Source organism: Carassius auratus, unplaced genomic scaffold (genome assembly GCF_003368295.1).
Source record: "Carassius auratus strain Wakin unplaced genomic scaffold, ASM336829v1 scaf_tig00027515, whole genome shotgun sequence".
Lineage (NCBI taxonomy): Eukaryota > Metazoa > Chordata > Actinopteri > Cypriniformes > Cyprinidae > Carassius > Carassius auratus.
In genome coordinates this window covers 426866-439489 of record NW_020525600.1, presented here as the reverse complement: position 1 = coordinate 439489, position 12624 = coordinate 426866, and the positions used below count along the sequence as shown (strand labels likewise).

Below are 12624 nucleotides of genomic sequence, written 5' to 3'. Positions count from 1 at the left end.
TCTATCAAATTTTAAACACTGTAAAACCCGACAAATAACTTAACTCAAACTGTTTGAGTAAACAGATATCCTTAAACCATTTAAGTTTTAAAACTAACAGTTATGAGTACTCTGAACTTAATCCAGCTGAGTTCACTGAAAGAAGATATACATTGCAATTAAGTAATTAACTGAGTGATAATTGAGAATTAGTGATGAACAGCTGCTGTTAACAAACAGAATTACTGAAGAAAAGAGAAACACAAGAACTACTACAACTGACTTCAGACACAGACTTAGATGAAATCAACTGAAATAAAATACATTAAATCTCTCAAGATCTGATTAAACAACCCCACAAACAGCATCACCAGCTCCACTTATTAATAACCAGACTGACTTTATTTCTGTCAGACGTCTACAGAAGATCTTATTGAGAATGAAGGTTTAGATGTTGATTTATTGTTTCATTTGAAGTAACCATGTGTTTGCTTTAGTTGGTCTCTTGACCCTTGACTTCAGTCTTAGTGTTTTCTCTGGCAGTTGTGACCACGTTTCTAAAGCATGTTTATTATAACTCAAAATCCCAGAAGAAATTGAGGGGTTCCACTTAAGTTTTCTTGCATTCCTTCAAACTCCCACTAAATATATATATTTATATATATATGTGTGTGTGTGTGTGTGTGTGTGTGTGTGTGTGTGTGTGTGTTACTAGAGCTTACTTAAACCTTTATCCATTTTAATCCAGCAGCAATATAAACAAATGAAAGTTTCCAAAATACAGGTGGTAAAATAATATTACAGAATTCATTTTATAGTGATGTTAATACAGCCTTTGATGAAGTTGTGTTATCTGATAGCAGAAATGTCACAAATTTCCCTAGCCCTTTTTATTTCCTTCTAATCAAATTAACTTGAAAATAAAAACAACAACAAACAACAACAACACATTGTTTGCTCCCATAGCCTTCAGGAATCAGACCGACAGACACACACACACCACAACCAAAGCAACCATATATCCAATCACACAATGGAATCATGTGTTAGCTGTAGGGCTCCTTCATCATTCTCACCTGCTGAGGCCGTATGAGGCTCATGAACGGCTGTGTGAGCAGGAACAGAAGGTGAGCCAGCAGAAGACTGATGCAGATGTTGATTCGAGCCACATTATTCACTCCAGGGCTCCAATGACAAAAGGCAAAGGTCAACAGGGCCAAACTGAAGAACACCAGCCCCACGATCACACACACTAAATTCAACAGCTCCAGCTGAGAGTCGCTCTGAGAAAACAAGTCAAAGTTCATGAGTGCCAAATATGTACTCAGAGCTGAGTTTACCTCTTATTGTGGCATAGGCAAAACACATTTTTGGGCCTCTATTTCCTATTAATACATAACAGTGGCATGCAAAGGGTGAGGTGAGGAAGGCTTGAGCACCTGCTCTTTTAACTGCTAATGGTTAACTTGTTTGCTTGTATTTGTGTTACCCCTCTAGTCCAAACATGATTTCAACCAACAGGGAACAACAAAATGAGGGGGACTACTCTATATTACATGTAGGCTAAAATGTTTTTATTAAATGTGTGCATTTTCAAGTGTTTATGGAGTGTGGAAGCTAAATAGCAGCATGTTTATACTGCATAACATGGAGGTGCCAGTGTGATCATTTGCACTTAAAATACTGGTCTTACGTTTGGCCATACACAATAAAATCCAGTGTTAAATGAACACTGCTCAGAGTATGTATGGACCAGAGGTGGGTAGTCCAAAGCCAAAGAGTAAAAGACCTGCCATATTTTTATTTCACTTATGATCTCATCAGCTGATTTCACCAGAGGAGGAACCAAGTAATTCCTTCCAAGTCACAGACAAGTCAAGTAAACAAAAATAAATAAATAAATAGAAAAAAAAAAAAAAAAAAAACACAGCACAGCAGAGTTACAGCAGTCAGAGAAGCAAACAATGCTAAGAAGTCAAGGGTCAAGACCCAACTTAAGCAAAGAATGATTGGTGAATTCTAATAAAAAACAAATATATATATATATATATATATATATATATATATATATATATGTATATATATATATATATATATATATATATATATATATATATATATATAAATACAGTACAGTACAATATGATACAAATTTTATTTCTATAGCACATTTAAAACAACTGCCGTTGACCAAAGTGCTTTCCAGCAACATTACATACAGTCACACAAACAAGATTCAACATTAAAATGTAAAACTTGGTCCCTCTAGTCCAGTGGTTCCAAACCACGATCCTGTAGGCCCCCCAACACTGCATGTTTTCCATGTCTCCTTAATCAAACACACCTCATTCAGATTGTCAGCTCATTAGTAGAGACTCCAAGATCTGAAATGAGTGTGTCAATGGAGCAATGGAAAATGTGCAGTGTTGGGGGGCCTCTAGGAACGAGGGTGGAACCACTGTTATAGTCAATTCTCAAAGCTCTAGCAAAAAGGTACAAATTTAATCTAGATTTAAAAGCATCCACAGAGGGGGAAGAATTAACGTGCATTGGGAGAGGGTTCCATAATCGAGGAGCAGCCACTGCGAAAGCCCTATCACCCTTTGAATTTAATCTTGTTTTGGGAACATGAAGCATCATCTGATTTGAACATCTTAAGTTAAATAAATAAAACATCTACATCTAAAAGTCTGTTTATTTTTATTAAAAGTTAGCCTGGTTAGTAATGAGTGAAGCTGGTGCTGCTGTTTGTAGAGTTGTTCAATAATTTTCTGCTGAGATCTTGAGAGATTTTATGTCTTTTTTTAATTTCAATTGATTTCATCTAAGCCTGTGGCTAGGGCTGCATGATTAATCAAATGCGATCATCACACATGCACAGTATCATCAGCTCCTCGGTTCTTGAATCAGACACGTCTGACAGAAACGGTTCTTTACTTGTGAACGAGTCATTCTATTGTCCGTTATCTGGCTCGGCTCAGTGTTCATCTTCAGTTCTCTCTTCACAGCAGTTCAGTCAGTTTACTGTTTGAGTACATGAATTACTCTGGGATATTGGTTTGTTTGAACCCAGAGGGAGTGTCAGCCACATTAAAAAAGTTAACATCTTAAGTTATCCTCTTGTCCTGCTGTATCCCAAAGTGCCAGTTCCACTGGCTTCCCATTGACCGTCACATCGGCAAAAATATTATGTTCTTAATCTGAGTAAAACACACTCAAGGGAAATGGTCAAACCTAACAGACAGATCCGAAAACCCAAAACAGAAGAGACAGTGCCCAGAGAACAGACTCAAAGCTGTACACTCACACAAGGCAAACAACACATCAGTGTCAATAAAGTTTCAATAAAATGTAAATATATATATATATATATATATATATATATATATATATATATATATATATATATATATATATATATATATATATATATATATATTTATATATATGTGTGTGTGTGTGTGTGTATTTACAATTATTTCATATGTCAGGCTATATAGAGGTAACTAAGAAAGTTCAGTATGACAAAATGTCAAATTTACAAATGGTTTGCAAAGTTGTTTTATACCAAAGAACCACAGATTATTATGAGATCAGTGTGAGGAATGATGAGTGCATTTTTTTATGTTTTCTGAAGTTTTTTGTCAACTAGAAATGGGAAGACATATTTTTAATGTTTGTGAATGTACAAGCCATTTAATTCCGTTGCCTCTAATAACAGCATGTTATGTTTCCATAGAAAATGTCTTATCATTCAGACACTAAGTAATCATTTAGTTACGTCACTAAAGCCTGTTTACCCTGCTTTATGATACCGCAGACTGGCAACACTTTTTTTTTGTACTTCAGTTAAAACCCCATAAGGTGAATATTTATACTTTTCATCTAAAAAAATAAATAAATAAGAAAAAAACACTTTTGAAGACAGTCAATAAAAACATTAATCAACACAGTCTTGAGTTCTAAGATAGTTTAGTATCATTCACATGCAACATCTGTTACATCTTCAGTGTGAAATATTCAGTGCGATTCCAGAGAATTATTTGTTAAATGTTCAGTGCAATTCTAGAGAATTATTCACTTTGTTGATTGTTGATGTGCTTCCAGGTGCCTTTTTCTGTTTGGGTCTGTTTATTTACTTCACACAGTGTTCATAGGAATTAGATTATGAAGAAAAGCCATTGCCAACATACTCTTCTTCTCCCTGCAGTGATCATATCAGGCGGTTAACGTGCATAAACCTGTATCACATCTGATCTGGTTAAGGTCCTCCTCCACTCGTTCTTTGGGAATATAAAGGCTGCTTGAGTTCATAGTACTTTTTCAGGCTACACAAAGAAAGGAAGGGACGCGGACATCTGTATTGCCTATCTCAGCACTGGGTAAATTACATTTCTTGCTACTTTTTTCATCTTCTGTCCGATAGTATAACTTTTATTTGCTTATGCAATTCACAACTAAGCATTATCTTTTTACCTTTTCCTAGGTAAAATAAACAAAACAACTATAAGGCGCAATGTCAAAAGGAATGGAGATCAAGGGCATTGCCCTGGGCATTAGCGGTTGGATCGTTAGCATTGTCACTGGCGCTCTCCCAATGTGGCGTGGCACATCCCTTGTTAATGCACAAACCCTCACAGATCAAAAAATTCTGAACCTACCGCAGGAACTTCTGGCTCCCAGAGCCATGTCGGTCATTGTGATCATCTTGGCCATGCTGGGCGTGATGAACTACCTGATAGGCACCAAATGCACTAAATGCACCGATTGTATTATGAAAGCTAAAGTGATGATCAGCTCTGGTGTGATGTTCATTAGTGCTGGAATCATGGAGCTCATTTCGGTGGCCTGGGAGACATACCTTACCATTCGGGACACAAAAGAGCTTGAGGCGTCCATCTATGTAGGGTTTGCTGCTGCTGCTCTGATATTGATTGGAGGAGCTTTGCTGTGCTGCACCTGTCCTGCAGAGGAGAGGAAGTACAAGATGCCAAGAATGGGCGACTCTTGCTCCACGGTCTGTCAGTGGTGGATATGAAAGAATGTACCATGTTTAACACTAATTTCTTTTAGGAAATAAAAAAAGGTCTCACACAAAGGATAGAGATACGTCTAATAGATTAAAACAAAATATAATGTATTGTATTAATATGTTTATGCTTGAATTGCAATCAGCTCTGTAAAGTTTTAATTGTGTTTAATGTCTATTCTCAATCTAATTAAACAAAACACTGTTAAAAATCAAACAGAGATCCTTCTAGATATAGAAAGTATCTACACAGTGGCTTTGGCTTCTAGAGATGACCAGGCATGTGCACACATAGACCTCAAAGGGGGATAAAACACCTGCCCTTTTCTTGATTAAAAAATATTTTTTTTATAAATGAATATATGTATACAAATGAATATATGTATATGTGTGTGTGTGTGTGTGTGTGTGCGTGTGTGTGTGTGTGTGTGTGTGTGTGTGTCAGCTTTCCCTGTCAAACAATAAAAAAAATAAAAAAATCTAAATATCAGGTCGGGTGATTTTTTTTTTTTTTTGTTGTCAAATGTTGTGAAATGTTGTTTGTCTTGGTGTGGAAGTGAGTGGTGATAAACAAACACTAATAAGTTACCAGAGGAGGAACCAAGTCATTCCTCATAAGCAAATGTCAAGTCAAATTCCAAGTCCTTAAAGAGTTAATGAGATAATTGAATGGCTAATAAAATGATGATTGTGCATTATAGATGAACATGGGTGGAGTAAACATATGGCAGGACTTTACACATCAGATTATTCTGACAATGCATTCTATAGCACCTTATAGCTGTATAGTAGAAAGATTCTAAACTAATCATGCATCACCCATAAAATCTGACATTCAGAGTCTGAATGAAAATCTGTTCATCAATGCATTATAAAAATCATGTGATTATATTTAATTTTGTATTTTGTCGCCAAAACAAATGAGCTCCACAAACAGAGTTGCAGCTGCAGGCAAGCAAAAAAAAAAAAAAAAAAAGAAAGAGTAAAAAATTCAAGAGTCACAATTCCAACTTAAAGTGACACTAATCACTATTATGGCAACTTCAAATGAAACATTTTCAATAACACACCAAGATCTAAACCTCTGTTAATTCCAAATAAGTGCTTACTGTATGTAAGCACAGTGTAATTTTTTACACTGCACTCCATATTGACAGAAAAACACAGATTTTTTGACATTTTGTAAAAATGTATAAATTCTTCACATCCTGAGCAGTGGGAAGCCATTTATGCTGCGGCGCCCGGTGAGCAGTTTGGGGTTCAGTGCCTTGCTCAAGTGCACCTCAGTTGTGGTATTGAGGGTGGAGAGAGCACTGTACATCCGTGGATTGCGAGTCCAACTCTCCACTAACTAGTAGGACACAACGTCCCCAAATTAGATGGTGATATGCACGAAGCATATCTTTTTCTTAGCATCCCTTTCTATAGTGACTCGTTGATTTGTCACTCTGTTGAGAATGCCTTGAGTCTTAACCAGGAACATACCCTGAGTTGAATGAACTTACTCCCGGACGCATTTTTAGAACCACATACCTCGAGCAAGCAAGGTTTGGGGTTAATTAACCGAGAGTTCAGGGTTTAGTTCACGGTAAGTTAACCCTGCTTTCTGGAATACACCCCAGGTTGACAGCCCATGTTTTTCTTGGCTTGTGGTTTTGTGGCTTTGTTAGTGGAATTATTTGATTATTATGTCTCACAATGATCAGATTGATTTGTTGCAGGAAGAGGCAGGTACACATTTGCATTTATGTGGGAAAATCTTATACAAACGTTCCTTCTTCTGTTGTGTCTGTTTTTGCAACTTTCTTAATTTCACCTCTGATGAATGAGAAGCCCACTAGAACACGTTACAATTTTGTTTTGAACAAAGTCATTAATTTATTAATTTTCTGTTGTTGTTGTTTTTATTTATTACAAATATTCAGCTGCAGTCACTAATTGAGCTATGGCCCTTTTAATTAGTGTGTCCCACTTGGTAACTTTGTGGTCAATAGTAACTGAAGCCTTGAAATTCTCTCTCTCTATTCAATTCTAAATTCCTTTATTGACATACATGTAAATGATACAACATTTGCAAAAGTTTAGTAGACATATACAAAAAAAAATAATTTAATGAATATCACACTAATGGAACTGAATTTTATAACATCTTAAAATATTAAACTGTAACAAATGATAATGTTTGAACATTTGATACCACAGTCTTTAACTTACATAGAAACACTTTCTCAATTCAATATGTGCTTTATTGGTGTTACAATGTATTGCCAACGCATAGTGTTTACATTAAATTTAGAACAGATTTAGAACAGGGCTTTTCCAGAAAGCAGGAAAGTAAAAATGCAAATGGTAATGCAATATTTCCAATTGCATTTGGAATATGTCACAATTTATGCATCCAGATATGAAAAACACAAATTTTTATTTTTGAAAATAGTGTGGAATATCCTTTCATAGGTGTGACACATGATTTAAGAAGAATACACAAACATACTTTAGTTGCTTTAAACCTCTTGAACTGTCCTCATAATCTGAATATTAAAACAAACATAAAAAATGAACAGCAGAGTCTGATTCGCAAAAAAATCATGGGTGGAATTTTAAATAAATAAATGAATATACAGGCACAAGTTTTATTATTTTAGGAGTGGACCAAAGCATATTCAGGGTACAGTTATATAATGATTGTGTTTAAAGTGCACACTCACTTTAATTTGAGGGTATTCTCATCAAAATTGGAAGAAAGGTTAAGGAATTACAGCCCTTAATATACACCTCCACAAGTATTCTTGAGTCCAGCAGGTCGGCATGTCACGGTCAAAAGTCTACAATCAAGAGAAGACTTCACAGAGCAAAATAACAGGGTAGACCACAAGATACAAACATGGTCAGATAAGACTTTTCCCCCCAAAAAAAAAAAAAAAAAAAAACATGTCAAAGCACTTATGAAAAAGCATTCTATGGATGAATTAAATTAAGATCAACCTGTACTACAATTACAGGAAGAGAAAAAGTTTTGAGAAGGCTTGGCTCATGATCGAAAGCACACACCATCATCTGTGAAAAATGGTGGAGCAGTGTGATGGCATGAGCATGGTGTTTACTAATGACTGAACAGAGGACAGAAACAGCTGGATGAATTCTGCTGTGTATAGGGATATACTCTATGCCCAGATTCAGCCAAATGCAACAAAGTTGATTGCTCATATACACCATTATATGAATCAGATGAGAATGACTGAGCTCTCATCAAAGACTGTGCACTTCCTGTGTCCCTCAGCATCTAGATAAGCTTATAATCAGAACCAACAGAAAAGAGACACAGAGCCATTCAAAATGAAAGATTCATATACTTTTGACTCACGTGGAGAATAAAAACTGAACGCACTCCGAACAACCGCTACACTTTTAGTCTTGGCAGCAGAGTTTCTCTGTTTCTAGGGCTTGCACTCTTTAATTTAAATGAAATGGCCAGAGTCAAGACAATAAAAGGAAACATGCCCGTCTCCATTTAATTTAGCAACTAGGTTACAACCACTAGCGACTGCCATGTCATTTATGTACAAATTTGGGCGTGGTGAAGAAAACACCCGTTTATGGGTCAACACAAATTCATCACAAACAGCTGCTGCATCCTGCAAAGAAACGACCCTTTTCTCATTCAAGTGAACAACAATTTTCTCTGGCATGCAACGCTTGAAATCTTCCAACAAAAGCAATTCTTGCAGTGGTTCAAAACTATTAACTTTGCTAGATAAAACCATTTTTCTAAGCGATTCTTCTTTTCTCTAGCAAATTCTACAAATGTCTGTGATTTGCTGTTTTTGACAAATTTAGAAACTTCTGCAATAGTCTTCAGGCATGAGCTCTTAGGTTCGAAGTACTGCAGATTTAACAATGTCATAATTTAGAAACTGCTCTATTGGCAAAGCTGAAGAAACCTCCTGGGTCTTCCCTACTAAACTGCACTGCGGTAACAAGGTCCACATCTCCTTTGGCCACTTCAAATTCACTCACACAAAATGTTGGCACTAACGCACTGTTTTTACTTACATCAAAAGCAATTATTGTGAATTTAACACTGAACAATTAGGACTTTTGCACAGGAGAAGTGCCAGAGGGAGCTCTAGGCCATGGCAATGGAACAGGCTTACTCTGCATTTGCTGAGCCTGTAAATCTAGCTGCCACAATCTAATATCACGATCAGCTTGTACCTCAATAGCCTGAAGCTGGATTCTTTGAGCCTCACACTCTTGTTTCCTTATTGATAGATCTAATTCATTTAGTTTAAGTGCCATCTTAAGTGTAAATTATATAAAATCTAAATCCATACTGTCCCTAGCACATAATTTCCTCTTTCACCAATATCAAAAATAGGCAAGCAGCCCACACAAAAAAATGACAGTAATCATAACAAAGGCTTACCTGCTCTTTTAGTTGAAAAGAAAGATAATATGTATGGAGGAGATGCCTACCAGTTGGACAAGCTCCCAATTTATGTTACGATCCACCCAGTCTAGGATAGAGGAAAGCAACATTAAAGTAAAATATAGTAAACAACATAACTGTGATACAACAATTTTATTGATGTAACACAAACAAGGAAGTATTAAGACTTCAGGAGTGGGTGAAGATCCCCCCAAAAAATACAGTAACAAAAATGCCTCTAACTATTGTGACCAAGTCTACACAGCAAAATCCCCAGTGTTAATTTAACACTCTTGAGTGTGGACTCATATAAACACTGAAGCAGTGTTAAAAGTAACACTGAAGCAGAGTTGAAGTTAATGAGATAATTAAGAAGTTAATTGAGTTATGATTGACCATTATTGAAGACACCTGATGTTAACAAGCAGAATCACAAATGAGAAAAATCACAATTTGTGTGTCACCATTATATTGGTCAGTGTTTGATTTAGTTGGGATCTTGGCTTGTAACTTTTTACTTTTAAAGTTTGTTTGTCAAACCAAGAGCAAAAATCATTGCGTGTTGATGATTATGTTTTAATGCAATCGTTGTTTGACATGAATCACTGAACTCATCTACAGTCTCTTCTCAAAGTAAAACTTCCATTATTGATTGTCACAGCTTTGATTCCACAATGAAGAAGTCTGTATTTTCTATACATTTTGTAGGTATCTCTTGCAAGTGATTGTGATTTTTTTTTATTAAAGAATTCTAATTTTAGGCACACACAGATAACAATAATCAGCGTATGAATCTCAACAACGGTGACAAACAGTATATTCAGATAAACAGATCTACTCTGAACATCACAAAACTAGATACAAAAAAATGAACATAAAAACAGCAAAAATAAAATATAGTTAGAATAAAAGTTAAAAAGACAGTTCAGCTCATAATTTATTCATGCCGCAATGCATGATGGGAGCCATGGATGAGTTTTTATTGGCTACAACATGCTTTTTTGATGGTCACCGTTGTTGTGATGCTCACGCTGATTCCTGATGTCTGTGTGTCTAAACAAAAGATTACTTTTTTTTTTTTTTATGTAGAACTAACTATTAAAAACATGTCATACTATGTCAGAAATGCTGGGTTGCTTACTTTTCTTTTTCACTTAATTTATGTATGCAGTAAAGAAACCTAAACTCAGGCATTCAGGTCACTCTATAACAAATAGCTCAAATCACAATCAATGGCACACATGATTGCCTTTGCTGTGGTCTGTCTGTATGATATAATGCAGTCACCACAGCCACATAAAATCTAAAGATAATAACTGAAGGGTCAAGATCCCAACTTAAGCAAACACTGACCACTATAATGGTGACACACAAATTGTGATTTTCTCGTTTGGTGATTCTGCTTGTTAACATCAGGTGTCTTCAATAATGGTCAATCATAACTCAATTAACTTCTTAATTATCTCATTAACTTCAACTCTGCTTCAGTGTTACTTTTAACACTGCTTTAGGGTTTATATGAGTCCACACTCAAGAGTGTTAAATTAACACTGGGGATTTTGCTGTGTACTCTTACCTTACAGAAATAAAAAGGAAATAAACAACACTATAATTCCCTTTCTCCCTCTCTATTTTAAACAGGAGAAAAGAATTCAAAAATAAAAAAGTGGGCACCCACTCCCTTGAACTTCTTGTTTAGGTATGTTATAATATATACATTGAAAACAGATAATATGTTTTCACAATTGGTTTCAAAATAAATACTGTATATTAAGAATATCTATATAGCAATATTTAGAAGTTAACAGCAAGACAAATAATCAGAAAGATTTTAACACTCAATCACAACTGAACAGCAGCAAAGCCTAGCAACAATCAACTATTAGCCATATCCCCAAACAAAAAAGAAAGACACACTCCTCTTCCCTCTAGTTTCATAGTACAAATTGATCAATGACACAAAACAAAGCAAAAACATCCCAGAAGATTTTGAAGGGAAAAAGGAGAACATGTGACCAATCACGGAAAGTAGGGACACAAGTCGGTTCTGGGGGATTTTGAGTTATACACAGACCCTGAAAGTGTAGTCTCCAAGCTTTCCAATGATGTGTAACACATGGAAATAATATTTAGAGAAGTTGTAGCCATTTGAAGGTAGGCACTCAAAAAAGCTCAAAAGGGAGGAAATGGTCTCTAAAAATTGTGCAGTTCTCATCCCAGACAGCACACAGTTTCGGCCCAGATCCGTCACGCATCTGGCCCGCATGAAATCCATGCTTCACTTATTACTAACCAGGCTGACTTTATTTCTGTTAGGCATCTACAAATTTTGAACAATTTTAGACCAAAATCAAATCCTCCTTTTATAGGCAAATAAATCAGCTGAACAAATACTTAAACTAAAATGGATACCTGGACAATTTTAAATCTGGTTTCCGACCGCATCATAGCACAGAGACAGCACTCATTAAGATAATAAATGATATTCACTTAAATTCTGACTCTGAAAATATCAGTGCTGGTATTGCTAGATTGCAGTTTGACACTGTCGATCATAACATACATCTAGAGAGACCTGAAAACTGCATTGAGCTTTCAGGGATGGTACTCAAATGGTTCAGGTCATACTTAGAAGGGAGAGGCTACTATGTGAGTCCAGGAGAGCATAAGTGGACGTCCGTGACAAGGCTCAATTCTTGCAATGCTCTTGTTTAGCCTGTATAACCTAGAAATTCTGAGCATATCACACCAGTCCTCAGGTCCTTACTCTGCCTTCTAGTTTACAAATATTACCCAGAATGCATGTAGCAGTACAGATTCTAAAACATTAATAATAAACTGTTGAATCATTTTACAAATGGCCAAAACACTGGTTTGGAAACTCAACTTATTGTCAATAATCAACCCCAGATATTTAGGAATATGGCAAAATCAATGTCCCAAACCTTTAATAGTTGTCATCAAATGTCTAGGTGGGGACATCCTATAATCAATCACTATTTCCTCTGTTTTATTAATATTCAGCTGAAGACAAATACTGAGGCTTCAAAACTTGGGACAAGAATGTCAGGTACCTCCGGCTGGAGCTCCATATCAAGGCTTGCATTGTTTTAGTGGAGTGGCGTCATTGATAATTTTTCCCCATTTCCTTACTGTCCCTAGGCAATCCAAACCCTTCTAACGCCAG

General features: G+C 36.0%; 1 protein-coding gene across 1 annotated transcript; it reads left to right on the top strand.

Moving 5' to 3' along the window:
• The first annotated feature begins 4495 nt into the window (after positions 1–4495).
• On the top strand, positions 4496–5393 carry LOC113079257 (claudin-3-like). Its single transcript, XM_026251484.1, has one exon. The coding sequence runs from the start codon at positions 4496–4498 to the stop codon at positions 5015–5017; it is 522 nt and encodes a 173-aa protein (XP_026107269.1). The 3' UTR covers positions 5018–5393.
• Positions 5394–12624: the final 7231 nt, after the last annotated feature.